The sequence below is a fragment of the Protomyctophum bolini genome (assembly GCF_963924005.1).
Source record: "Protomyctophum bolini genome assembly, chromosome: 4".
Classification (NCBI taxonomy): Eukaryota; Metazoa; Chordata; class Actinopteri; order Myctophiformes; family Myctophidae; genus Protomyctophum; species Protomyctophum bolini.
The window spans coordinates 46,036,716-46,064,097 of record NC_137865.1 but is presented as its reverse complement, the minus strand read 5'-3'; the positions used below and the strand labels follow the sequence as shown (position 1 = coordinate 46,064,097).

The 27,382-nt window shown below is 43.3% G+C and overlaps 1 protein-coding gene across 2 annotated transcripts; it reads left to right on the top strand.

Annotated features, from left to right (window-relative positions):
* Positions 1-99: 99 nt before the first annotated feature.
* LOC308314235 (BTB/POZ domain-containing protein 10-like) lies at positions 100-27,087 on the top strand. Of its 2 annotated transcripts, XR_013963950.1 has the most exons (9): positions 100-257; positions 8,276-8,493; positions 10,264-10,600; positions 11,395-11,497; positions 15,877-15,997; positions 17,787-17,984; positions 22,472-22,582; positions 23,408-25,432; positions 25,476-27,087. XR_013963950.1 is itself a non-coding variant. In XM_080761756.1 (8 exons), exons 2-8 carry the CDS (start codon positions 8,334-8,336, stop codon positions 24,112-24,114), a joined length of 1,737 nt encoding a protein of 578 aa, XP_080617882.1. In that variant the 5' UTR covers positions 100-257; positions 8,276-8,333; the 3' UTR covers positions 24,115-27,087. The 2 variants fall into 2 exon arrangements, 1 of the variants encoding a protein (XP_080617882.1); XM_080761756.1 differs by having other exon boundaries at positions 23,408-27,087.
* The last annotated feature ends 295 nt before the right edge of the window (positions 27,088-27,382 follow it).

Genomic DNA, 27,382 nt, shown 5'->3' with positions numbered 1-27,382 from the left:
GGCTCGTTTTCACACCCTTGGTTGCTTGCTTGTTTCTCTCGCAGAACCTGGCAACACAGGATGTGTTCCATCATGAAGTCAGCTTTCAAACCAAAACAAAGGAGCAGCTGGTCGCTCCGTGTGTGAGCTACAAGTTACTCTGGAAAATACCAACAGTTTAGTGGATCCTCGCTGTAAACAAGCTGCATTATCCAAGTGCTTGTTTACTGCTAGTTTACCGGATAACGTTTACATATCAGCATGTGAGCAGGAAAGAGGTAAAAAACCCACACAAACAACCGGTTTATGTTCTTTGTTGTGTAGCCAATGGAGCCATGCTAGCTATATTTGAGCTAATATTACTAGCTCACGGATACTGAGTGAGTATAGTTAATCATCAATCAGTTAATCATTTATCATTTGAGTGTTGTTTATGTATGTGTGTGTGTGTATTAAATTGCGACTACGGGGCTGTCGAAATAAATACAAAATTGCTACCTCAATGCCTACAAGCAAATGTGGCTAGGTTTAGTATCTAAACGGAGATATTATTAGCAAGTCAAAAGTCAAACCCCCATTATTTTCCTCTGGAATGGTTCTCTTGGTGGTCAAATGTATTTGTCAGAGGAATGGGTTTGCTCTGCGACCAGAACTAGGTTTTACATACCGTAAGTTGGAAACATGGATGGGACGGGTGTATTTATTTAACTACAGGGAAATTGCTTTCTCACTAAAGTAATTACGCCTTCCCGCTCATGTCCCCGTCTGTAGGCCTAATTTAGTGTGATTGATTGAATACTTTATTGACAGTTGGCAAAAAAAAGTACGATTAGGCCTATATACATACGGTCCTGTGTGTCAGTGACTGACTTGTGTATACAATCAGATGTCCATGTTTGAGCCTGAATATGTAGGCTATACTGCAGTCGTGTCTGCTATCTAGGCAATTAATTTAGGCATGATCACTAAACCGTGGATAAAAGTGGAAACTAATTTATCATATGAGAGCAACAACAACTAATGCTTTATGAACTGGTACTACGGTATATAGAGCGGCCATGACACACAGCCATCTGCTTCCTAATCCCATCCATGATCTATTTACGTGACCATAAGGCATAAGATAATGATTTAGCCTTGAAAACATCAGGGTATTTCACCTGACAGAAATCATGTATCATCGTGGGTGGTGTAGCTGTAGCACATACTCAAATCAAGCTGAAATTATGAGATAGATATGTATTATTTCGGGGGAAAAGGCGACTGTCCGCACACTATACGTTTTCTTCCCGTGTTCTCTTTATTTCAACCAAACTTCTCCCCATATATGCATTATTTCCCCATCTTTCCGTTGGTAATGCATGGTATGCTAATCACATTACAACGTTAAACATTAAATTAATATATCTTATCTCTGTATTTCTCTTGAAGGTATGGTGTTTTGTAAATGACCCGTGGATAGCCAATGTCCAAGGGGTCGAGGATGATAATATATATTTAATATTTTATTTTAGATCCTTCTTGATGTCTGTCAGTCTGGCTATTTAGCCTATAGGGCTGTATTGCCACATATTGTGTAATGGTGTCCTCTAGTGTCACAAATGCGACATTGCTTTTCATTTGCACGAATGTGATGCTTATCATCCCATCCGTGTTTAATACTGCAATGATTATTTTAAAACATTTGGATATATTGTTCCAAAGTGACATACAATGTCATATATATGGAATGGTCAGTGTTGTGTTGACTCACCCGTCTATAATGGATATTGCTGTGTGCCACATGCCAACATAACCAATTAAATTGACGCTATAGGTCCATTTGGTTGCATTTGTACAATGTCCGAGTTAAATGATCACTCCGGATTTTACTGTGTTTTACTGTGTATATGCGGACCCGGGTTTGAGAGGAACCGAACCGGGACAGTTGAGAAGGTGAAGGTCGGATATAGTTCTTCGGATAGACTAGGCAGCAGCTCCGTCCGTCCGACCGTGCGTGCGTGCGTGGCGTGCGCTTATACGTGCACGCCTGTCTAGTCTAATATATTCCACTCCGTGGCTGTATTTGGGTCTAGTCGAGCACGCGGCCATTCATATTTTCTCGCCCCCGTCGTGAGATGATTCGCGTGGTGTTGTGCGCGGCGCGGTCTCTTTCGTTCTGTCGCCTCTACTGAGAGAGAGACACCACCGTCTGTCAACATCCTCACAACCAGTATACCGGTACCTCTTTCCTTTCGATGGATGGATGCTGTGTTTTTTTTAATGGGGTTTTTTTTTTAACCGCATCGTGTGAGACAGTCAAGTCAAGTGCCTGCGTTAGGTTAGGTATAGTGTGTGATGTGTGAGTGAAATAATGCTGAAGTTGGAAAGTAATGAGCGAGGATGCTGAACGTGCTAGTGGCAAGCCTGCTTTGTTCGGAGGAGCAGCAGCCCTTTGTGCCGCGGTCATCGCGCAGCTCATCCCGTGCTGCTTTGTCTTTAGTTTGCCCGGTGATACTGATACCACCGACTGGTAGGTGCACGACTCTGCGCTCTGTGGATGTGTTCTCTGATAATAACGATGGAAATGCCGTAATAATGCTAGTGTTATTCTTGTTATCATCATCATCTCACTTCCATCACCATTTTGCAGTACCTAATTTAATGTATTATATAATTACATTAACTGAATTTAATTGTAAATAATTTTGCCATTTGAATGTCCTTTTTTATTTTGGATCCTTTATTCCTTTTAGCTGGATTTAAGCCCAGACATTTGCACTTTACCAGCTTCTCTTTGCTCATCAGTGTAGCAGTGTGTCAGCAGCCCTAAATAATAGATGGGACCTCTTCCTTAAGTAACGGGGCTTTCACCCTATGCTTTTTATAGACTTCAAGTCCAAACCACCACCACTCTTTGTCTGACTTTTTGTGTGACCTAGATGGCGTGGCAGACTCACACACATAGCAGAAAATCATCTTTGCTCTAGGCCTTTATTTGTATTTTCTGACTTACAGTGAGGATAGAGCCATTGACCTATTTAACTGAAGGGGGAAAAAACCTGATATCAAGGGGGGTGGTGTTTGCTTGGTGGTGGTGGTGGTGGGGGTATTACCTGCACGAAATGTCAAACGAGCTGCCAGTATTTCGGTCTGTTCAATCATTCTGAAAAACCTTGGCGCTGTGGATTTGCATCGCTGTGTGAAAGATGAGAGGAGCTGCCTTAAGAGAAATATTGCCTCCTCAGTTCCTTTGTTCCCCTCATCCCTGCTGGCCTGGCAGGCAGCTAGAGGAGGCTGATCTAGCCAATGACTGGCTGGCTGGCTGGCTGGAAGGAAGGAAGATGTGCATTGGTTTTTATGATTCCATTTTCCACCACATTGGCAGATTTTGCACCACAGTCCTCTCAATGCAGATAAAATATAACTGTACTGTGTTGTTTTTACAGTATGTGAACATTATACACACACACACACACACACACACACACACACACACACACACACACACACACACACACACACACACAACCACAGTATTTGAATGTGGCACGCACATGGACTAGAACCGGCAAACATATTTATATGAAATACCTAGTATGTGTTGGAGTCTTGTTCCACATACTGTACATACAGTAATTTAATTGTAGTCGTCCAATGTAGGCTAAGGCACATGTCTTCTTTGTTTATCGTATGCCTGACCGTAGTTAACCTGGTGTGTGTGTGTGTGTGTGTGTGTGTGTGTGTGTGTGTGTGTGTGTGTGTGTGTGTGTGTGTGTGTGTGAGCGCCCAGCTGTTACAGTATCATGACCCCAGTTTTCAAGGACATAACCAATAAGTATGCAGCTGCATTGTGAGCATGCTGCTACATTAGCAAATACACAAACAACAAGCTCTCATTTAATTTATATATTTAAATAATCGGAACTTGTTCTTTTAATCTGTATGCTAACATTAATTGCAAGCTTCCAACAGAACAATAAAATATACGGTATTATACTGTGTATAGACGCCCTGAGGCCTAGAAGTGGCGAAGTCACGTGCACGCATCCGCCTGGGTGACGGCAGACTGCTGCTGGGGGTCAGATCAACATATGGAATTAATTCTGTACTGGCCAGTGGCCATATATGGAGCGTGTCTTGAGCGTACAGGGTTTGATTAGTGTTTGATGAGGTCAGATCAACATTATGTCAAAACAGGTCAGCTCCATATATGGAGATCTAAGGGTGGCAGGCAGCGGTGGCAGTGTCTTGAGTGTACAGGGTTTGATGAGGGCCCAGGTAATGGCGGGCCTTAACCTTCGGGCCTGTTGAGAACTCTAGTTTTCGCCAGCTGCCAGGCACAGCTGCACTAATATCTTTGGCGTAGGCCCGTCTAGAGTTTGAATGGACGGGTATCAGTCAAAAGGGAGACATTGAAGAGGAAGGATTGTATTTTTTAATCCAGGCAGTGTAGTCTGTCTGGTGTGTATGCAACGAACAACAACAACAAGTATATGCCAGATGTTGAAGTTATTGTGGACTTCCTTGTTGACGGGCTAAGTCAAATGTTCTGTGGCCTTAAGTTGCCACATCCTCTGCGAGCTGCGAAGCTGTCTGTCAGTCAACCAATCAGATCTGTGTAAATCGGTAATCCTGCCAAACAAAGTATCCACACTTTCCACAGAAGTACGTTTCTCATTACAAGCTTTTGAAACTCTGCCAAAACATACATAACCTAATAATAATTGAACTGGCATCTCACATAAGACTTGAGATTTATAATTCAGCAGCGTTATTGAGTTAGTGCCAGTTTAATTTGCTGAGCAAAAAGGATCCATCAATGTTGTATATATGTACCAGTCAATGAGGCTGTACCACACATGTATTAATTTGTTTTATTATTTTGTAGCAGCCAAGCCATCAGTAAATATAAACCCTGGCACTCAATGTGTTCAAAAAAATATTAAACCAATGAAAAGTATAAATATGCGCTTCGGACAAAACCTATTAACTCCATTGGACCCCCAAACTGTCTTCTAAAGCAGCTAACTCCACCACCGCTCTCTCTCTCATGCAAGCAAAAAGTCAAAGTCACAATGGCAACTCTTAAAGATATATATTTTTGGCGTTTTTGCCTTTATTATTTATTAATTTTTTATATATTTTTTATCCCACGATTTTGTAACTCATTTTTCACCCCTGTGTCAATTATCTAATGTGATCCTGGGCTCTACACACCCTCCGCCAACCTAGTCCACTTATATATGGGAGTGCTCTCCCATATATTATATGGGAGTGCTCTCCCATATATTATATGGGAGTGCTCTCCCATATATTATGGGAGAGCAACGGACTTGATCTCATGCTTCCTTCATGCCTGAGTGTCCAAGTTGCTCCTTTACACCTGACAGGGGGGAGTTTCCCCGGCCGGACGTAGTGCGTGGAAGGAACACGTTATTCCAACCAGTTCCTTCCAACCAGTTCCTTTCCCCTCGCCTTGCCCCGGCGCCTGATAGGGTACAGTAATGTGACAGGAAAGGGGGAGAGAAATGGGGGAAGACATGCGGCAAAGGCCAACGGGCTCAGGTCTCGAACCCGTGACATGCTGTCAGGCTGGATTACCGGCCTAGGTGTCTGGACCGCTCAGCCGCGGCACCAGGCCTCAATGCCAACTCTTATGAGGCAGTATTGCTTTCTTTGTTATAAAAATACAAGGTTTTCTTAATTTCCATAAAAATGTATATATATTTAATTTCCTGAAAAATGAAGGTTAGGTTGTTTCTTCCCGATGTCAGAGATGTACTACATGGCATAGACCGTATACTCCAAGGTCACAGTGCATACACGACAACACACCAACTGACATCCTGCTTTAAAAAAACGTATACAATCTACAAAGCCATGCCATATTTGTACATTGAATTCTTTTTTTGTATTGATGGGATAATCAATACTTTCAGCCCTATATCTTGGTTTTTATGACCGCTAGACTGAAGACCAGAGACAATGTCCTTTTGGCTCAACCAGTTACTGCAACAATTAGTCACCATGTCCTGGCAGGGTTTCAGTGCAGGTGCTCGCCCTTCTGTGTGCTCCCCCTTTCTTGCCTCTCACCACTGTGATGTCTAAATCATATGCCTGTCACAATTATTACATGTAACTCGCCAAATCACAATTATTTGAGATAATCACAATTATTTTTGCATAATCGTCAATCATTTCCATGTTGGAAATGTTCCATACGTAAAAAAAAAAGAGAGAAAATAAATCAGAAATAGCAGAGCTAAAAGATTACAACACGTCACTTTGTGTTTGTGCAAGTATTTCCGCTATTTTGTAAATTTGTTGGAAGAAACGATTATTCAAAATTATTAAATGTGTCTATTTGTGATTTGCTATTTGTGATTACAAAGCCTAAAAGGCAAACCGAAATACAAATTCAAATGTTCAATGCAAAAAAACGTTTTTTCATTTTTTTGTGTGACATTTAATCGTCAACTTAAGTTTGTAATTGTGACAGCCAGGCCTACTAAATTATCAACATTATTAGACTCACTAAAGTGTGTGTGTGTGTGTGTGTGTGTGTGTGTGTGTGTGTGTGTGTGTGTGTGTGTGTGTGTGTGTGTGTGTGTGTGTGTGTGTGTGTGTGTGTGTGTGTGTGTGTGTGTGTGTGTGTGTGTGTGTGTGTGTGTGTGTGTGTGTGTGTGTGTGTGTGTGTGTGTGTGTGTGTGTGTGTGTGTGTGTGTGTGTGTGTGTGTGTGTGTGTGTGTGTGTGTGTGTGTGTGTGTGGCTATTCAAAAAGAGAGACTAGAAAACAACAGGCCTGCAGTTGTTTGTCTTTGGGAGTCAGGACTCCAGAGATGAGGTGTATGCTTTTACCTGTCAGTCAACAGAGTAGAATGTATTGTGTATGGAGCAAAAAAGAAACGGGTCAACTGAAGCCTTCGTCCTATAAGCATTCAACTCAACTCCTTTCCTTGGATTCACATGGATACACACACTAATGGATGGCGTGCGTGTGTTCCAACTGCTGCAGTGGGGCGGTTGGTTGGTTGGCTGGCTGGCTTTTGTGCTGCAGCCCTCCGCTCCACCACGGTTCAGCTCCACCTCGGTTCGCATGAGTTGACTGCAGACTTTCTCGCCACGGTCCAGCACGCAAAAAGGTGCTGAGCACTATGTGTTGTCGTATTTATGGCTGTGTGTGCATGCAATGCACCTACTGTAGTCCAGTGGTTTTTAACCCTTTTTAATATCAACGATCATTATTTATTCAGTATATTTGAGCCACGAACCACCATTTGATGAGATTTTGCCTCTCAGACCCAAGAATTATTATTTTGTCGTTCGGATAAGATTTTGTCCACAATTCCATGCTGTATTGATGTTGGTACTTGGTACCATGGAAGGGATAAAACAGGCAAACTAATTGTTTGCCCACGGGGCAGCAGTGGCTCAGGGGTAGAGTGGCTCAGGGGTAGAGTGGCCGGATGAGAAACGCAAGGTTCCCCCAGAGTTAGTGTCGAAGTGTCATTTCCTTGAGCAAGACTCTGATGAGCAGGTTGCATGGTTTCCGCCGCCATCGGTGTATGAATGTGTGTGTGTGAATGTAATGCACAATCTATGTGAAGTGCCTTGGATAAAGGTGCTATATAAATGCACCATTTACCATTTGTAGACTTCTTGTAAATTACGTAATGCCAAATGTTTAACAATAATTTAACTGAGACATTCAAAGGTTAAAGATCTATAAGGGTACATTTGGTTACCAACTGTCCGTCATCAAGTTGGGGACCACTGGTTGATGATGCCCGCTGACCTAGTCCACTACATCTAGGCTATGTTCTTCTCAGTGCATCATGTTGCCCTGTCTGTCGCACAAATGTCACAATCTCACTTTGACTGGTCATGCTGTCCGGCCCGTTTACTGGTCCAATTAAATGTGTGTGTGGTCTCGTTCTCTGTCCCCACAGCGAGCAGAAGTGTGGTCTGTCAGTGTTAAATGTGTGTGTGGTCTCGTTCTCTGTCCCCACAGCGAGCAGAAGTGTGGTCTGTCAGTGTTAAATGTGTGTGTGGTTCTCGTTCTCTGTCCCCACAGTGAGCAGAAGTGTGGTCTGTCAGTGTTAAATGTGTGTGTGGTCTCGTTCTCTGTCCCCACAGCGAGCAGAAGTGTGGTCTGTCAGTGTTAAATGTGTGTGTGGTCTCGTTCTCCGTCCCAACAGCGAGCAGAAGTGTGGTCTGTCAGTGTTAAATGTGTGTGTGGTCTCGTTCTCTGCCCCACAGCGAGCAGAAGTGTGGTAGTTAAATGTGTGTGTGGTCTCGTTCTCTGTCCCCACAGCGAGCAGAAGTGTGGTCTGTCAGTGTTGGACTGTGAGCAGCGGCGCCGGCTCGGCGCTATGAGTATGTACGGTGCTGGCGGAGGAGGAGGAGGGGCGGAGCATTACCGGGAGCAGCGGCGGCGCTCCAGCGATCGATCCCGGGACTCCTCCCACGAGAGGGGAGAGGGCCAGCTCACCCCCTGCATCAGGAACGTCACTTCCCCCACGCGGCAATACGGTAAGGAGGCGAGAAAGACGGGGGAGGTGAAAAGGAGGAAAATAGAGAGAGAGAGAGAGAGATGGGTGTCAAGAATAGGTTTGGGGGAACTGATATCCATCACATTTGGAACCGTTTTTGCAGAAGAGCTGATACTGTATATCAGGGGTGTCCAAACTTTTTTCAAAGGGGGCCATATTAGAAAATATTAAAACACCCAAGGGCCAACCAACTATATCTCCTGACATAATGTAGCGTCGGACTAGTCTATAACAAAGTCACATACATGTGCATCGCATTTAAACGATTCTATTGAACTCATCATATCATCATCATCAATATTTCAAATCAATGGTCTTTTATCGGGTGTGTGCTATGAACAAAAAGTGTCTCTCAGCCTTTTTTCAGCCATATGACACATTACCAAATGTAACCAGAGGAGCAACGTAAAAATAATAATACAAGGAAGAAGGAACAAGGAACACTTGAAAATTATATGCTGGGAAATGCCCAGGTTAAAAAACTTGAATGCCTCCCCCTAGCCAGCCGGGGCACCTGATGGAGGGGAAAGGAACTGGTTCCTTCCACACACTACGTACAACCAGGGAAACCCCCCCCCCCCCCCACCTCCGAAAAACCTGCTGCTATTATTAGAATTCTGTCTCCGAGCCCGAAAAGCACAGAGGATGCAGTTTGTAAATGAAAAAAATTAAAATAATGTGTGTGTGTAATCTTTCTTCTTACAGAAAGAATGTACAATGTCCGCACAACGTTCTTAAGCTCCCAGTAGTATTCTATTTAGGATTCCTATCTAAATCCTATCTTTCTTCTTATCTTTCAATTGGTCAGCCCCTTTTATCAATTATATCTATACTGTATGTCGTAATGGTCTAATTGCAATTATTTTAGATAATCGCAGTTTCCATGTTGAAAAATGTTCAGACATTAAAAAAAAACTGAAATAGCAGATCTACAAGCTTACAATGTGTCACCTCGTAACGCATTGTAAGCTTGTAGATCAGCTATTTTCGCATTCCCCCCCCCAGCTTTTTTATGGTATTTATAGAAATGATGAATTTCTTAGTATATTTCAGTTATTTGGCATATCTACCCTGTGCATTTTCAAACAAATGTATTCTTTATTCATCAGTTCCAACGTTCAATAGCAAAAACACAATTCAATCGTTAATCGCAATTATTTGCGAGACAATTAATGGTCAACTTCAATGTGTAATCATGACAGCCCTGCATACTGTATATACAGTATGTGCACATCTTGTCTGACCACATACATGCTTGTGGTGGTGTTATTTCACATCTAACCCATTCTGGGCGGGAAGCCCTTTTGGTGTTTTAACCCATTCTGACCTGAGATCAGATTCATACGAGGTTTCCACTGGACACACGCTGGTCTGATGAACCCATTCTGACCTGAGATCAGATTCTAAAAAATGTCAGTCGTTCTTCGATTTTTCAAAAAATAGCAGACCTACAAGCTCGTAGCGCGCCACTCGGTGGCGCGCTATGAGCTTGTAGATCTGCTATTTTTCAATAGCTAAAGCATAACATGATGCTAATACCAACATGGGTTCCCGGTCAGAATGGGTTAAACATTATGTTATAATTTAGCTATTGAAAAATAGCAGATCTACAAGCTTGTAGGTCTGCTATTTTTAAAAAATCGTTAAAATGTGCCTCAAATCTTTCAGAAAAATTGTCATGATTTAGAAAACATTATTTTTTAAATTTCGACGTCAGGCCTGAATGGGGCTCTTCTTCTGTCACATCTAGATCGTGAGCGTGGCGACGGCGGTTCTTCCTCCAGGTCGTCCAGTCCCCGTCCTCCCAGGGTGTCCCTGCCCTGTTCCCCCATGGGGGGAGCCATGATGGTCGGGGGACACTTTGCCCGCCCCCTGGGCGCTCCCGGGTGTGACCCCCACCCCCACGCCAAGGTGCTGGCCCACGGGGCCAACTGTGACATGATCTACGTGTACGACCTGGGCACCAAAGAGGGGTCTCCTCGGGGCGTGTTGCGGACCGGAGAGAGGGTGACGCTCATTGTGGACAACACGCGGTTCGTGGTGGACCCCGCCATCTTCACAGCTCAGCCCAACACCATGCTAGGCCGGTAAGGACTGGGAAAGCAGAGCTATATCGGTGGTGCAGTGCCCCTGGCCAGCCGGGGCGCCTGATGGAGGGGAAAGGAACTGGTTGGAATAACGTGTTCCTTCCACGCGCTACGTCCAACCAGGGAAACTCCCCCCTGTCAGGTGTAAAAGGAGCAACTTGGACACTCAGGCATGAAGGGAGCATGAGTTAAGTCCGTTGCTCTCCCCAGGTTGGCGGAGGGTGTGTAGAGCCCAGGATCACAGTAGATGATTGGCACAGGGGTGAAAAATGGGTTACAAAATCGTGGGATAAAAAATATATTAAAAAAAACGTGCCTATTATTATGAGGAGGAATTACCAAAATGTTTAAGCTTTGTTAGTTTGTTTTAGACTATCTTCTTTTGTTTTGTTGATTTTAGGGTTTTCGATGAGACATTGTCATTGATCTCTGTGTTCTGCTATATTATTATATCACTTCCTGTTTGGAAGTACTTAATTATTAAATAAGTCAAGGCAAGAGTTTTATTAGATTTTGAATATAAAATCTATAACAACAGTCCATAATAATAATAATAATAAAATAATGGATTGCATTTTTATAGCGCTTTATAGTGCATACTGATAACTAAAGCCCATACCATCAATTATCACACCGAAGGCAAGGCAATTCAAAGATTCAAAAATACATTTCAAGGCATAAGAAGGCAATTATGGACGGTTTTACATAATGCTCACACTATGGACAATGGACATGTATCAATCATATATGAGAGGCTATTGGTTCTCTAAATTAATTTTGTGTGTGTTTTTCAGAATGTTTGGTTCTGGTCGGGACTACAACTTCACTCGGCCCAACGAGAAGGGAGAGTTTGAGGTGGCAGATGGCATCAGCAGCACGGTCTTCAGAGCCATCCTGGTAAGATCTTTCGCCTTTGCTGCCCCAACCCTGTGGAATGCCCTCCCTAAGGCACTCAGAGATGCCCCTACCCTTCGTTCAAACCTTCAAATCCACCCTCAAAACCCACCTGCCTTTCCTAGCTAACCCTTTTCACTGTCTTTTTAATGTTCTTTAGCTTTTAGTGTTATTTTTCCTTTTTCTATTAAAGTTGTTTTTAATTTGTTGTTACCTCTGTAAAGCCCCCCCATGTAAAGCGTCTTTGGGTACTCAGAAAAGGGCTATATAAGTTTGAGATATTATTATTATTATTATTAAGATCTGCTCCAGTACTGTTCTCAGAGAGACCAGGAGGGTCCCACTCCTTCTCTTGTACCTACTATTATTATGTACCCCCCAATTTGATATGGTTTAGAGTACGGCCCCCCTTTTGATGCATGTAGGACAATCCTAATATTCTTCTATTAATCTTTCGGTGTGCATCTTTCGGTGTTGCAAAGTCATTTTACATGAAATTGTGCTATAAAAAAATAGTCATAAATGTTTTTGTGATATATCGCTGTAGATAAAAAAAAATTGACACTTAAAATGTTTTGGTCAGAAGCACTCCTCATCATCGCAGTAAAATCTATTCCCAGAGGCAGAGGAGGGGCCATCATGGGCACAACACTCCACCAGGGAAGGAATGAGGCGTATTTTTATTCTATTCACAGCAGATGCTCTAGGGAGGCCTACACTTGGTTCCTATTTCCTAACTATCAATAATTTAGCTCCAGAGACCCCCTGTTGCCCCCCAATGACCCATGGGTGGTCCCCAGACCATGTTGAGAGAACCACTGCTATACAATATGCCCCTTTTTTATGTATCTCATTTCACCTGAGAGCCATCCTTGATGCACACCATTCCGATTCCCCCTGTCCTCTCCCACTGCGTGGGTCTGTGTTGCCGCATTACGACGCTGATGGCACGGAGCCATGTTTTATTTATGTTGTAGAGGGTATTCTGAGGAGGGAGAGAGCGCTTTTTCGTCACTGCACTCCCAACGGGTTTGGTGGTCAAGGGCAACTTGGCAGTGGTTTTTGTGTGATGAGGAATCGGGTGTTCCTCCCAGTGGAGCCTCCTCACTGGCAGGTGAGAAGAAGCTGCAGGCTAGGGTTATCATCAGTATCACAATGATTACATAATCGTCTAATTGCAGTTGTTTGAGATAATCGCAATTATGTTTGTCATAATCGTTTCCATGTTGAAAAATGTTCATACATTAAAAAAAAGCAAAAATAGCAGATCTACAATTTACAATTTACAATTTAGGCATTTAGCAGACGCTCTTAATCCAGAGCGACTTACATTAAGCAAGAACAAAAGCATGGGAATACAAGCTTACTTGTGGTCTAGTAGATCAGCTATTTCCACAATTTTTTTAAAGTGTAAAATTGTATAAGAAATGTCTTGATATATTCAGTTATTTTTCATATCTGCCCTGTGCACTTTTTTCTAAAAGGCAAACGGAATTGTGTAATTTCTATTCATAATGTTCCAATTTCCAATGCAAAAAAACACAATTCAATCGTTAATCTCCATTTTTGGTCAGGTGACGACATGTTTGCCACCTAGTCGACTCAATAGAAGAGTTTTGAGGGGGCAGAAAACAACTTCCGGTTGTCCCCATTCGGTGTCCCCATTCAATAGAAGTCTATGTAGAAGAGCCGCCATTGGCCTGGCCCCATGAATTAAACAGCGTTTGCGTAACTCTGGCTCTGGTCGACTCCAGGCAGGGTTGCCAAGTCTGCTTATTTCCAGCAAAACTTGGATTGTTTATTTTTCCACAGTTGCTTTCCTGATTTTCTTTAGAGGTTGGTTAGCTTATTTCTGGCAACACTGGCAACCATAATATTACTCTGCTGGCAAGTGGTGATTGGCTGTCTGTCTGAGACAGTGAAGACACTGCTTGATGGGGGAAGACACGTTTGCAATGTTAGAACGTCACTCAATATAGTTCACACCAAATGCGTCTGCATACACGTTACTAAAATAATAATCATACTAATATGGGAGGGGGGGGGGGTGGTGGAGAGAACACAACGGAGACAGCGCACAGCGGTGACAGCGCATGCAAACGGCCGCGAAGCACAAGGTTATGACACACAAACATACACGTTACTAATAAAACAATAATCTTAATATTGGGGGAGACAGCGCTTCTTTCACCTGCCCATTATATCACTATGTGATTAATTCTTGTTTGTGTGATGATTTAACTCCTAGATAGCTGGAATTACTACTAAATTGGGGGTGAAAAGGGGGGAACATTTGAAGCGGGGGATTTATTTTTTACAGGCACACTGTGTGGGTACAGTCGGCTCTGTTCCTGGGATTATGACATGTGGTCGTGTTGCCGGGCACGTAATGTGTGCACTCTACCGCGATATTGTTGCACATGGCAGACACCCAGGAATTGGCTGCTAATGCCATGCAACGCGCCAGCACCTGCTTCCCTTTCTCCCTCCTGTTGTCTTCACGTCTGTTCCTTCTGTCCTTCATGGTATGGTTTTTGTAATACATCTAGGCCTCTCACAATTATCAATCATCGCCTAATCACAATTATTTGAGATGAAAAAATAAATAAAAATAAAATGGCAATAATCACAACACGTCACTCTGGCCCTTTTTCCACCGGGGTTGATCCGGTTCGGTTCTTCCTTCCAGCCAGATATTGAACCAGTACAGAGTGTTTCCACTGGAAATTAGTTGGTTCCGAACCATAAACGTTCGTTCCCAATGTGAACCACAAAACGGTGGTTCAGCTTTGTAATTTGCACGCAGCGCTTTGTGAACCGAGACGATATAAGTGGGTGTGTCAGTAGGTTGGAACTTGTCAGTGGGTTGGAACTTGGGAGGTCGCAGACACACGCAACATAACAGATAAATATATATTTTTAAATCTATCTTCAAAGAGTGTTTGTTGTCCGTATGGGCATCTCCTGAGTTTCAGGAGAAGTTGGAGAGTACCCAGAGAAAGCCCAAATTATATTCGCCATTGGTAGAAGAGTTGGCGACAGCTGGGTTCACTCGAACGGCAGAGCAAATAATCAATAAACTAAAGAAACTCAAATCGGATTACCGCGATGCCAAAAAGGAGTTGTCCAAAAGTGGACATCATCGATGGGGCATTGGGACATAGACCTGCAAACCAGCTGTTGATCCATACAGGTTTTTTGGATAACAATAAATGTCTGCATTAACAGAACGAACACTCGCAGATATTCTATGCGATCAACCATCTTGAAAGCATGCAGGGAGCAAAAATACGTTTACATTGCCAACGCAAACATGAAACGATGCATCGCGATCCAGAATCCAGCTGAGGCTTGCGGGGCGTATCTGATGGTTGTAATAACTTATAGCCCTACTGTAACATCACAACCTGGTGGATACTGTTTACATTGGTTTGTGTTGTGCAACGCCCTCGGGGTGTCTGCGTGTATCAACATTTTGTGTTTAGGTACAACAGCGCCACCAAATGAACCAGGGTTCAATCTGGTGGAAATGCAGCCGCTTCGCGACCGGTTCACAAAAAGCACCAAGGTTCGGAACCGCACTGGTTCTGAACCGACGTTCTTTTCGTGGAAAGGGTCTCTGTGTTGTATTATTGTATATGTTACTTATAAACTTCATCTTATGGGTAAGATTTGTGTGTGTGTGTATATGTTGTCAGGTCTGACATCTATCGGTGTGTTTTCATTAGAGGTTTTTAATATTGATGCTGGGTCAGTTGTCTGGAGCTCTGAGTAGTGTGATCTGAGGTCTGGAGAGGCTGACAGCCCTTCTCATTGGACTCTTGATGTAGGGGTGTAGTGTGTTTCACCACAGGGCTGAATAATGCTTTCAGTTCAGTCAGGCTGTAACTATTGATTGTTGTCCTATAGTCATTATTCTATCGATTACCTTTTTTTAGCACAAGTAGCACATCTTATTTTATATATATTTATGATCAAGAACGTCCAGAAGAGAACATCAGGGGAGCGTGCAGTGTTAATGGTGTGAGAATTGACCCGTAAGGGCTGCTGTGCAGAGGCGGAGGAAGTGACGTTGGCTTTAGCTTTCATCACCATTCCCTCTCCTCCTCTCCACTGCTCTCTCTCTCGCTCGCACGTGTGCGCACACACACACCCACACACACACACACACACACACACACACAGACTTTCTCTCTTATTTGGCGCCTGTATGTGAGCAGAGCAGCTTCAATAATGGCGTATTGTTTGTTCTCCCCCTGTGCCTGCATGTGCGCGTGACCGGCTGTGTGTGTGTGTGTCTGTTTGTGTGTGTGTGTGTGTGTGTGTGTGTGTGTGTGTGTGTGTATATGTGCATGTGTGTGTGCCTGCTATTGCAATGGCAGGATTACTACAAGTCGGGGATAATCCGCTGCCCTGATGGCGTTTCTATTCCCGAGCTGAGGGAGGCATGTGACTACCTCTGCATCTCCTTCAACTACAGCACCATCAAGTGCAGAGACCTCAGTGAGTACCGCTAATAGAGACACATTCCACGCTGCTGCTGTTTTATCTGTTGTTCATGTGGTCGTGGTGGGCGTGGAGAAACCTGTGCTAGTCATGCTGAACCGCGCCGCGTCGTGAGCTTGTGGATGTGTCTCTCTCTGGTGAGCGACACACTTGTATCATGACAGTAATGGCGAGTGTGGACTGTGAGACTCGCACTGGAGCTCCGTCCGCCGCTAGAGATGGACTCATGTGATTGACCTGTCATGTTGGTGTGTAGTCCCCCCCCCCCCCCCCCCCCCCCCACGTGAAGCTAAGAATAGCTTCAGTCCGCGTGACCAAACAAACCGACCGGTCGACCTATTCGTCATGTAGACACAGCTGGCTGGTTTAACGCTGATATTGTTTGCGTGTCCGTGCGTTCGCCACAGCAGCGGCAGTGTTGCGTTTCATGTAAACATAATGTTGTCAGTGGGTTACAGGTGTGTAGTGCTCTGTGTGTGCGTGTGTGGGAGGCTGTCTTGGCTAGCTACTAGCTGCTGTGTGTGTGTGTGTGTGTGTGTGTTATGTGTGCACTGAGCTCTAAGTAGGTCATGAATCATGATTAGCTGTGAGATCTGATTCTTTGCTACAGTATGTGGTACAGTAGCAGCCCATAAACACGCCACAGCTACTAGTTCTCATGCTTGTCCTTCTTTCTAAGTACTCTTCCCTTGTGTTGTCCTGATCACAATCATTACAGTAAAATGCTATCTAATCACATTTGGAAGCAAAAACTTATATCTACAATTGTGTCTTTCATTTGTCTTAATTATTGGCATCATTACTCCTACAGTGATTCTGTATAATGCCTGTATACTGTAAATATTTTAATTTGATCTGGTAAACTGCATTGTTTTTTAGTCAAGAGGGAGACGGAATGTGACACAGGTTCTTTTGTTCCCATTATATAACTGCCAAGTGTCGGGTGCAGTACTTAGTTTAGACAGTTTTTGGTTTAGACTAGTACCGGTAGTCATTAGTCCTACAACTACAAGCTATCTCAAACCCTCACCCTAAACCTAACCTCCCACGGGGCAGCACACCTAAACCATAACCTTAACCCATGTCTAACCAATGACTAGTCTAAACGAAGTACTAAGTATATATACTTTTCACTCGGGGTGCATACTTAGTTTAGACTAGTCATTGGTTAGACATGGGTTAAGGTTAGGTTTAGGTGTGCTGCCCCGTGGGAGGTTAGGTTTAGGGTGAGGGTTTGAGATAGGTTGTAGTTGTAGGACTAATGACTGGTCTAAACCAATGACTAGTCTAAACCAAAAACTGTCTAAACTAAGTACTGCACCCCCAAGTCTCAACAATTTGCAGTAATAGGAGATCCACAGGATCACAATGAGTTGCACTTGAGCTTGTAGATCTGCTCATTTCCACATTTCCTTTCAAGTAATCTATTAGGCATAGCAGTCATATCTTCTTCTTATTTACGTTATTTGTGAAATCTGCCCTGTGCAACTTTTGTGTGCAGTTTACAAAGTCTAATTAGCCAAAAAATAAATCTGATGTTTATAAAAGGTTAAAGCTCAAAGCCTCAATCTGTGATTTATTCAACTGGTCTGTTGTATGTACTAGTACTGTAGCAGCAACATACTGTAGGTTCTTGGTATGATACCGTCACTGTCACCGTCCATACTTTGTCGAATTTATTTTAGGAAACGGAAGCTCTAGAGTCGTGACAACATCACAGATTGGAGGACACAGTGGATCATCAGTCATGAGATTTGATTTAGCTTTCATTCACCCTCTCCTCCAGGCGCCCTGATGCACGAGCTGTCCAACGACGGCGCCCGTGGTCAGTTCGAGTGCTACCTGGAGGACATGGTGCTGCCTCTCATGGTGGCCAGCGCCCAGAGCGGAGAGAGGGAGTGTCACGTGGTGGTGCTGACGGACGACGACGTGGTGGACTGGGACGAGGAGTACCCGCCCCAGATGGGAGAGGAGTATTCGCAGAGTGAGTCATTGTTTTATTTATCCCATTCTGACCTGAGATCAGATTCATACGAGGTTTCCACTGGACACACACTGGTCTGATTAACCCATTCTGACCTGAGATCAGATTCTGAAAATGTCAGTCGTTCTTTGATTTTTCAAAAATAGCAGACCTACAAGCTCGTAGCGCGCCACTCGGTGGCGCGCTATGAGCTTGTAGATCTGCTATTTTTCAATAGCTAAAGCATAACATGATGCTGACACCGAAATGGGTTCCCGTTCAGAATGGGTTATATATATATATATTATTTCACCAGCTCAGTGGCCTCGTGGTTAGAGTGTCCGCCCGCCCTGAGACTGGGAGGTCGGGGGTTCGATCCCCGGCCGGGTCATACCAAAGACTCTAAACAATGGGACCCATGCAGTGCCTCCCTGCTTGACACTCAGCATCAAGGGTTGGATTGGGGGTGGGAAGTGAGGACGCTGGCGTCGACTGTTCGCCGCTTCACCTCCCAATGTATATGAATGAATGAACCATTGTAAAGCGTTTTGAGTAGGCACGTAGTGCATAGAAAAGCGCCATAAAAATGCAATTTATTATTATTACGCTCAGAATAATACTCATTATTATTACCCATACAGTGGTTTTCAACCAGTGGTTTTCAGGGACCACCAGTGGTCCTTGAGAGGGTTCCTCCAGGTGGTCCCCAGCTAAATGATGGCCAGTTGGTGACAAAATGGGCCCTTATAGATCTTAAACTCTTGAGAGCGTAAAATGAAAACCAACGGATGTTTTTCGATTCTGCCACAATGTTATGCTGCGTTCACACGGGCAGATGCAAAAGATGCGAAGCTACACAGTGTATTTGTAGCATTAAGCAGCAGGAGGATCCCTTTAGCAGCAGGTGTCTGTTTGTCATTAGCACAACCACATTCGTCCAACACATATACAATGAATTACTCACCTAATGCTGCAGGTTCCATGTTTAAGTAATTCCAACGTGTGTAGCCTACATTGTTTAAGTGACAGATGCATGGTTTTCATATTTAAATATGGTCGCTAATGTGGTGTCTAGCACTTTGACAGCTCACCATGACTTTCAGTTTAACAAAACTGTCATCGTAGCTTGTTTACAACGGAAATTGTTTACAACGGAAACAGACTTCCTGTGCTCTGACTTCCTCATCAAAATAAGAGCCACTTGTAATGATTAGTCAACACTAGTAGTTTTATTTATTTTTTCTGAATGGTGCAACCACTCCAAGGAACAGCAATGTCCGTGTCAACCGTGTGTTCATGTTTGTTTGTTTGTGACTATGAGCACCAGTTCCAATGAGTAGCAAAAGTGGCTCTGTTGTGCCAGAAACAGAGAGAGAGAGAGAGAGAGATAGTGCTGCACTGTTGCCTGCTAATGAGAGAGAGGGGGGGGGGATATTATTCTGTTTAAGCACACTTATTCAAACAATTATTCAACGGAACCAGGACTTTCCAGGTCTTAATGCAGCAGAGTGCAAGGCAGGAGAGACATCGTTCCCATGTTATTACAGTCTGGCCTGACCTGCTTTCCTCTTCTTACCTGGAATAGGAACTGACGTTTTTAGAACCTTGTGGCGAATTACAGCAATAGAATCACAAATGACAACAGAGAGACTCATGAAAGATTTATAAGCACAAGTGGAACCACTTTGCTGGGCTCTGCTGCCTGATGCACCTCTGACTGTGCCCTTTGTACTATCAATTCTGTGTGTGTGTCTGTGTCTGTGTCTGTGTGTGTGTGTGTGTGTGTGTGTGTGTGTGTGTGTGTGTGTGTGTGTGTGTGTGTGTGTGTGTGTGTGTGTGTGTGTGTGTGTGTGTGTGTGTGTGTGTGTGTCACTACAGTATCTCTATATAAATGATCTGTCTATTGAGGCTATGCATGAATGAATGAATGAATTTTTATTTTCGTGTCTTGTCATTTAAGACCCATCCCTTACGGGATTATAAGACACCAACAACATAAATAAACAATTTCACGTTCACTTCCCACACAGAAGTTACACAATTGATCAAAACAAAAACAGAAATAAACATTATCATAAAATACATCACACATAAGTTTTCTTTGTCCGTATGTCCCAAGCTTACTCTATATATTCTGCTAATGCAAATACCTTTTGTTCGAAAATGCATGTGACATCATCATCATATCATCACACCCGGAGGTTATGCGTGAATGCCCACTGAGTGGTAAAAAACTACTTTCTGGCCTCGACAGTCCATACATCTAAACAGAAAAGTCCTATCTGATTGCATTAAACAATGTCAAACTCACTTTGCCACTCACTTTATGCATGCGTGCGCATACCCTCTATACATAGTGTTTATGTATAGTATAATAGTACTCTAATTGAAGTAGATGTTCAATATTTCTCGAGTACTCTAATTGAAGTAGATGTTCAATATTCCTCGAGTACTCTAATTGGAAGTAGATGTTCAATATTTCTCGAGTACTCTAATTGAAGTAGATGTTCAATATTTCTCGAGTATTCTAATTGAAGTAGATGTTCAATATTTCTCGAGTACTCTAATTGAAGTAGATGTTCAATATTTCTCGAGTACTCTAATTGGAAGTAGATGTTCAATATTTTTCGAATACTCTAATTGAAGTAGATGTTCAATACTTCTCGAGTACTCTAATTGAAGTGGATGTTCAATATTTCTCGAGTACTCTAATTGAAGTAGATGTTCAATATTTCTCGAGTACTCTAATTGGAAGTAGATGTTCAATATTTCTCGAGTACTCTAATTGGAAGTAGATGTTCAATATTTCTCGAGTACTCTAATTGAAGTAGACGTTCAATATTCCTCGAGTACTCTAATTGAAGTAGATGTTCAATATTCCTCGAGTACTCTAATTGGAAGTAGATGTTCAATATTTCTCGAGTACTCTAATTGGAAGTAGATGTTCAATATTCCTCGAGTACTCTAATTGGAAGTAGATGTTCAATATTTCTCGAGTACTCCAATTGAAGTAGATGTTCAATATTTCTCGAGTGCTCTAATTGAAGTAGATGTTCAATATTTCCCGAGTACTCTAATTGAAGTAGATGTTCAATATTCCTCGAGTACTCTAATTGAAGTAGATGTTCAATATTTCTCGAGTACTCTAATTGAAGTAGATGTTCAATATTTCTCGAGTACTCTAATTGAAGTAGATGTTCAATATTTCTCGAGTACTCTAATTGAAGTAGATGTTCAATATTTCTCGAGTACTCTAATTGAAGTAGATGTTCAATATTTCTCGAGTACTCTAATTGAAGTAGATGTTCAATATTCCTCGAGTACTCTAACCCATTCTGAACGGGAACCCATTTTGGTGCATCATGTTATGCTTTAGCTATTGAAAAATAGCAGATCTACAAGCTCATAGCGCGCCACCGAGTGGCGCGCTACGAGCTTGTAGGTCTGCTATTTTTGAAAAATCGAAGAACGACTCACATTTTTAGAATCTGATCTCAGGTCAGAATGGGTTAATCAGACCAGTGTGTCCAGTGGAAACCTCGTATGAATCTGATCTCAGGTCAGAATGGGCTAATTGAAGTAGATGTTCAATATTTCTCGAGTACTCTAATTGAAGTAGATGTTCAATATTCCTCGAGTACTCTAATTGAAGTAGATGTTCAATATTTCTCGAGTACTCTCTAATTGAAGTAGATGTTCAATATTTCTCGAGTACCCTAATTGAAGTAGGTGTTCAATATTTCTCGAGTACTCTAATTGAAGTAGATGTTCAATATTCCTCGAGTACTCTAATTGAAGTAGATGTTCAATATTCCTCGAGTACTCTAATTGAAGTCGATGTTCAATATTCCTCGAGTACTCTAATTGAAGTCTATGTTCAATATTCCTCGAGTACTCTAATTGAAGTCGATGTTCAATATTCCTCGAGTACTCTAATTGAAGTCTATGTTCAATATTCCTCGAGTACTCTAATTGAAGTAGATGTTCAATATTCCTCGAGTACTCTAATTGAAGTAGATGTTCAATATTTCTCGAGTACTCCAATTGAAGTAGATGTTCAATATTTCTCGAGTACTCTAATTGAAGTAGATGTTCAATATTTCTCGAGTACTCTAATTGAAGTACAGTAGATGTTCAATATTCCTCGAGTACTCTAATTGAAGTAGATGTTCAATATTGCTGGTGTTTTGTATTCCATGTTTTCTCACGTTCTTCGGGTGGTCAACAGTCATCTACAGCACCAAGCTGTACGGTGTTTTGTATTTCATGTTTTCTCACGTTCTTCGGGTGGTCAACAGTCATCTACAGCACCAAGCTGTACGGTGTTTTGTATTTCATGTTTTCTCACGTTCTTCGGGTCGTCAACAGTCATCTACAGCACCAAGCTGTACGGTGTTTTGTATTTCATGTTTTCTCACGTTCTTCGGGTGGTCAACAGTCATCTACAGCACCAAGCTGTACGGTGTTTTGTATTTCATGTTTTCTCACGTTCTTCGGGTCGTCAACAGTCATCTACAGCACCAAGCTGTACCGCTTCTTCAAGTACATCGAGAACAGAGACGTGGCCAAGTCAGTGCTGAAGGACAGAGGACTGAAGAAGATCCGTCTGGGCATAGAAGGTATGGATGAGCTTGTAATAACATGGTATGTACTGTAAATTAATACACAATATATTTTTATGAAATGTAGTTAAATCAGCCATTGATTTTTTTTTTTTTTAACTCTTTATTTTGGAATTTTTGAATAAGCAAGACAGACACCAAAGACAAACAAGACATACAATATGACAGTAAAATAAAACTGAATAAAAACAAAAGACAAAAAACAAAACAAAACAAGAGGTCATGGGATGTACAACAGCAATACATATTACAGATTTTTTTTTTTTTTTTTTTACATTACATTTTCTTTTTTTACATTAAATGACAACCGGAAAGACACCACCCATATTCACTCCACATCCACCCCCCCAGCTAAGTACTCTGTCCATTTCTCCCATCTTCTTTCACCCAGCTCTTTTTGCAGTCTTAAAGAATAGGTCATCTGTTCTAGGTGATGAAGTTGTTTCACAATGTTGAAAAATAGATCGGCAGTAGGACAATTCTTTTGTAACCAATTTCTTGTAATAGCTTTTTTGCTTGCTACAAGTAGAATCTTAAGTAAGTATGAGTCATCCCGATTTAGCCCGTCTGGGAGTTGAATCAGCCATTGATTTAAGGACTCTCAGTTGCCCTGTTTGTGCGTACAACAATGCCCCCCCGCCCGCCAACCTCCGGCAGCCAAAAACGTGATCTGGATTTGGACTACAGCGAAAACGTGATCTGGATTTGGACTACAGCGAAAACGTGATCTGGATTTGGACTACAGCGAAAATGACCGATCCCCAAGCGGGTATGGACTAGTTTATATAGCTAACTTTATTTGACCTCTGCCCCTCGCCACAGGCTACCCCACCTACAAGGAGAAGGTGAAGCGGCGCCCGGGAAGCCGCCCGGAGGTCATCTACAACTACGTGCAGCGTCCGTTCATCCGCATGTCCTGGGAGAAGGAGGAAGGGAAGAGCCGCCACGTGGACTTCCAGTGCGTCAAGTCCAAGTCCACCACCAACCTGGCCGCGGCCGCCGCGGACATACCTCAGGACCAGCTGGTGGACATGCACCCTCCGGGGCAGGTGGACGAGCTGGACACGCTGCCCGGACACCAGCCGCCCCAACAACAACAACAACAGAGTCCCAACAGCGACAACAGCCACCAGCCGGCGGCAGCAGCGCAGGCGCCGCAAGACGTTATCGTCGGCCCCCAGCAGGGCCCCCAGCAGCCCCACGACGGCGTCAGTCATCAGGCCCAGCAGGGGCCTCACGATGGCGTCGTCGTCAGCCATCAGCAGATGCAACAGCAGGGGCACAACGTCGACACCGCCAGCCAACTCCAACCCCAGCCTCCGCCGCAGGGTCAGGTTGACCCTGTGAGCCCCCCCGGCCCCCCTGGCCAGCCCTCCTCACACAGTCAGGTCCTCAGCAATCAGCAGCTACAACAGGGCAGCAGCCTCAATCAGCCCAGCAGCAGCAACGACTCCTCTGTTCAGTCCAGACACCAGTATGAGCCCCCAGACCCACCGCCAGACACACCGTCACCATCACCGTCTGCATGAGACTGGCTGTCTGTCTCCCCCTCCTCTCCTCTCCTCTCCCTGCACCTTTGTCCCCCCACCCCACCCCACCCCACGCCAGTGGTGGAAAAGGTACTCCCAAGTAAAAGTATCAATACTGCAACTTCTCTGTTATAATAAGAAATCTGGAACAAAATTTACTAAAGTACAAAGGTATTGGTGTCAAAATGTACTAAAAGAAAAAGTACTCATTATGCAGACTGTGCCATTTCAAGTTTTCAATTGTATACAAATCTTTTGAAAATAGCAGATCTGAAAGCTCACAACACGAGGCATTGTGAGTAAAAGTACCGATTTGACATATTCAAGTAAAGTACAAATACCTCAACTTAAGTAAGTACAGTACTTAAAGTACTTTTCTTGGTTTACTTTCCACCACCGCAACATTCTAAACTCTATACAGCTTTGTGCTTTAATATAACCACGGCACGCTTCGGTGGCCAACGCGGAAGTTCCTCTCGCCTACAACCACTGCGGACTAGACCCAAGATAAGATAAAATAAAATGTAACTATGGACTAGACCGCGACGGAGGCCTGCCGTCTCAAGCGAACCCCCGAGCGAGCTAAAGCCAAGTGAGTCGCCGCGCCGAACGTCGGGAAGTTCGCTTAGCCCGACTCGGCACCGTTGGAGTTGCGACCCAATAGGCACAGAACTGTAAATCATGTTCTGGCGAGAGCGTTTTCCGACCCCGACTGCCACTCAAAGTGGCTACTGGCCAGTGGCCAATCACAGCGCGTGGTATAGAGCAGTGGTTTTCATATCAAGGCCCATTCTTTTTTTTTAAGCATTTGAGCCACGGACCACCACTTGAGATTTATCCGTTCAGACCCCAAACTATTGAATCTGTTGTTATTAGATAAGATTTTGTCCACATTTCCATTCTGTATATTGATGTGGTACCATTAGGAGAGATAACAGGCAAACAACGTTGATCAAAAATAACAATTATTCTACATTCTCTTTGTGTAGATTTCTTGTAAATTAAGTAATTTGATGTTTAACAATAATTTTACTCTTGCAATTTCGGTTTCATTTCACGATCTCAAGAGTTCAAGATCTATATAAGGGTCCATTTGGTTATACCAACTCATCGTTTAGTTGTGGTCTTGGACCACCTGGATGAGTTGGAACCCCCTGAAGGACCACCGCTGGTCCACCGGCCGACCCACTGATATAGAGTTTGGAATGCCGCTGCACCCCGCCCACAGTCACCCTGTTCTCCTAGAGCCCGGGAACTCCCACAGTCACCACCCCTCTGTCCTCCTAGAGCCCGGGAACGACCCCTCTGTCCTCCTAGAGCCCGGGAACTCCCACAGTCACCACCCCTCTGTCCTCCTAGAGGCCCGGGAACTACCCCTCTGCCCTCCTAGAGCCCGGGAACTATACCCCTCTGTCCTCCTAGAGCCCCGGGAACTCGCCTCTTCCTCATAAGAGGCAGAATGCCACTTTGCCTTTTCTTGCACCTGTGCTGCAGCCTTTACAGAAGTCTACAGCCTCAAAAAAAAAGAAAAAGAGAGAGAAAAAGATTGAAATTGAAATACTGGCTGAATTTTCACCAGTATAGGTTGGAAAATAACCACTCGTTGTTTTCATTCAACAGCCAAGGATGTTTAAAAAGCACACACAGTAGTATAAAACACTAGGCCTCTCCATGGTTCTATTCTCTGTGCTCATGGATATGATTTTTGTATTGTTATCTTTTTATTTTATTTTACCCAACCAAAGGAGATTTAATCACATGAAACCCTATAACGTTCCTATTATGAGTGTCCTCATAATAGGCGACCAGTCTGCACAAAAAACAGGTCTAAGAGCTCACTGACGAGTTTGCGCCGTAGCAACGTGAGCTTGTAGATCTGATATAACCGGAGCGATTCGGTGTAGAGTGAAACAATTAGGGGACCCAAATATAGACACCTGGGGGAACCACCCCGGTCAATGGAATGTAAAGGGTTTAAGTGGTTAATTTTATTATTTTGTACTTGATCACAGATACAATGTACTGTACATTATACTGTATGAAGGTAAAGTGTGTGTGTGTGTGTGTGTGTGTGTGTGTGTGTGTGTGTGTGTGTGTGTGTGTGTGTGTGTGTGTCTGCCTGCAGTCGCGCAAGCACGGCTGCAGATGGGAAAGTGAATTTAATTATTTTTGAAGAAACAAGTTGGATTTGAAAATTCACTTTCACAGTGTTTGTGAAGGCCGTGACACATGGATGAAATATGAAGCTTTAGGCAGTATTGATGATGGCCATTGACTTTGGCAATTTATTATTATTATTTTTTTGCTCTGTTTCTGTTGTTTAAACTCACACGGTTATCTACATCGGTTCTTCTACCCCCTCCTTCCGAGGGCGAGATTTCCTCCTCTGAATAACTTGCTTTGTCTCATCTTCAGTCCCCCCATGTATGTTCAGCTACGTGTCACGTTTTGGTTCTGACCTTCTCCTGCTTGTGCCCCAGACAGTTGACCCATTTAGACCTGAGACCAGAATCTACAAAATGTCTGGAAAAAAAGGTATCGGTGGTGCTCAAACGTTTTCATGTCAAGGACCCCCAGAATTATATGCATTTGGCCACCGACCACCATCTGAAAATGTTTTTTTACCAGGCAGGGACCCCCCAGAAGCAAAGATTTGAGTTAAAAACGTGAAAGAATAATATATTCGATTCGATTTGCACACGTTTTAACGTTTTTTCCCCAAAAATAGCAGATGTACAAACTCATAGCTTGTGTGTATCTGCTATTTTTCCAATAGCTAAAGTATAAAATGTTAGTTAAAAAGCTTAAGTGACACAGATGTGTTCCAGGTCTCAATGGGTTGACCTGGTGTGAGAATGTTCACAAGTTCAACGTGTTTACCACTGCACGCTGAGGTGCCTCCTGTTGTGTGACCAACGCAATCGGAAACAGACGACGATAAAAGGTTTTGTAATAAATATTATTCACAACACATTCCTCACTGATGACTGGTTTGTTATGCCCGTCCGTCGAACCTAATAACCCATTCTGACCTGAGATCAGATTCATACGAGGTTTCCACTGGACACACTACTGGTCTGATTAACCCATTCTGACCTGAGATCAGATTCTAAAAATGTCAGTTCGTTCTTCGATTTTTCAAAAATAGCAGACCTACAAGCTCGTAGCGCGCCACTCGGTGGCGCGCTATGAGCTTGTAGATCTGCTATTTTTCAATAACTAAAGCATAACATGATGCTGACACCAAAATGGGTTCCCGTTCAGAATG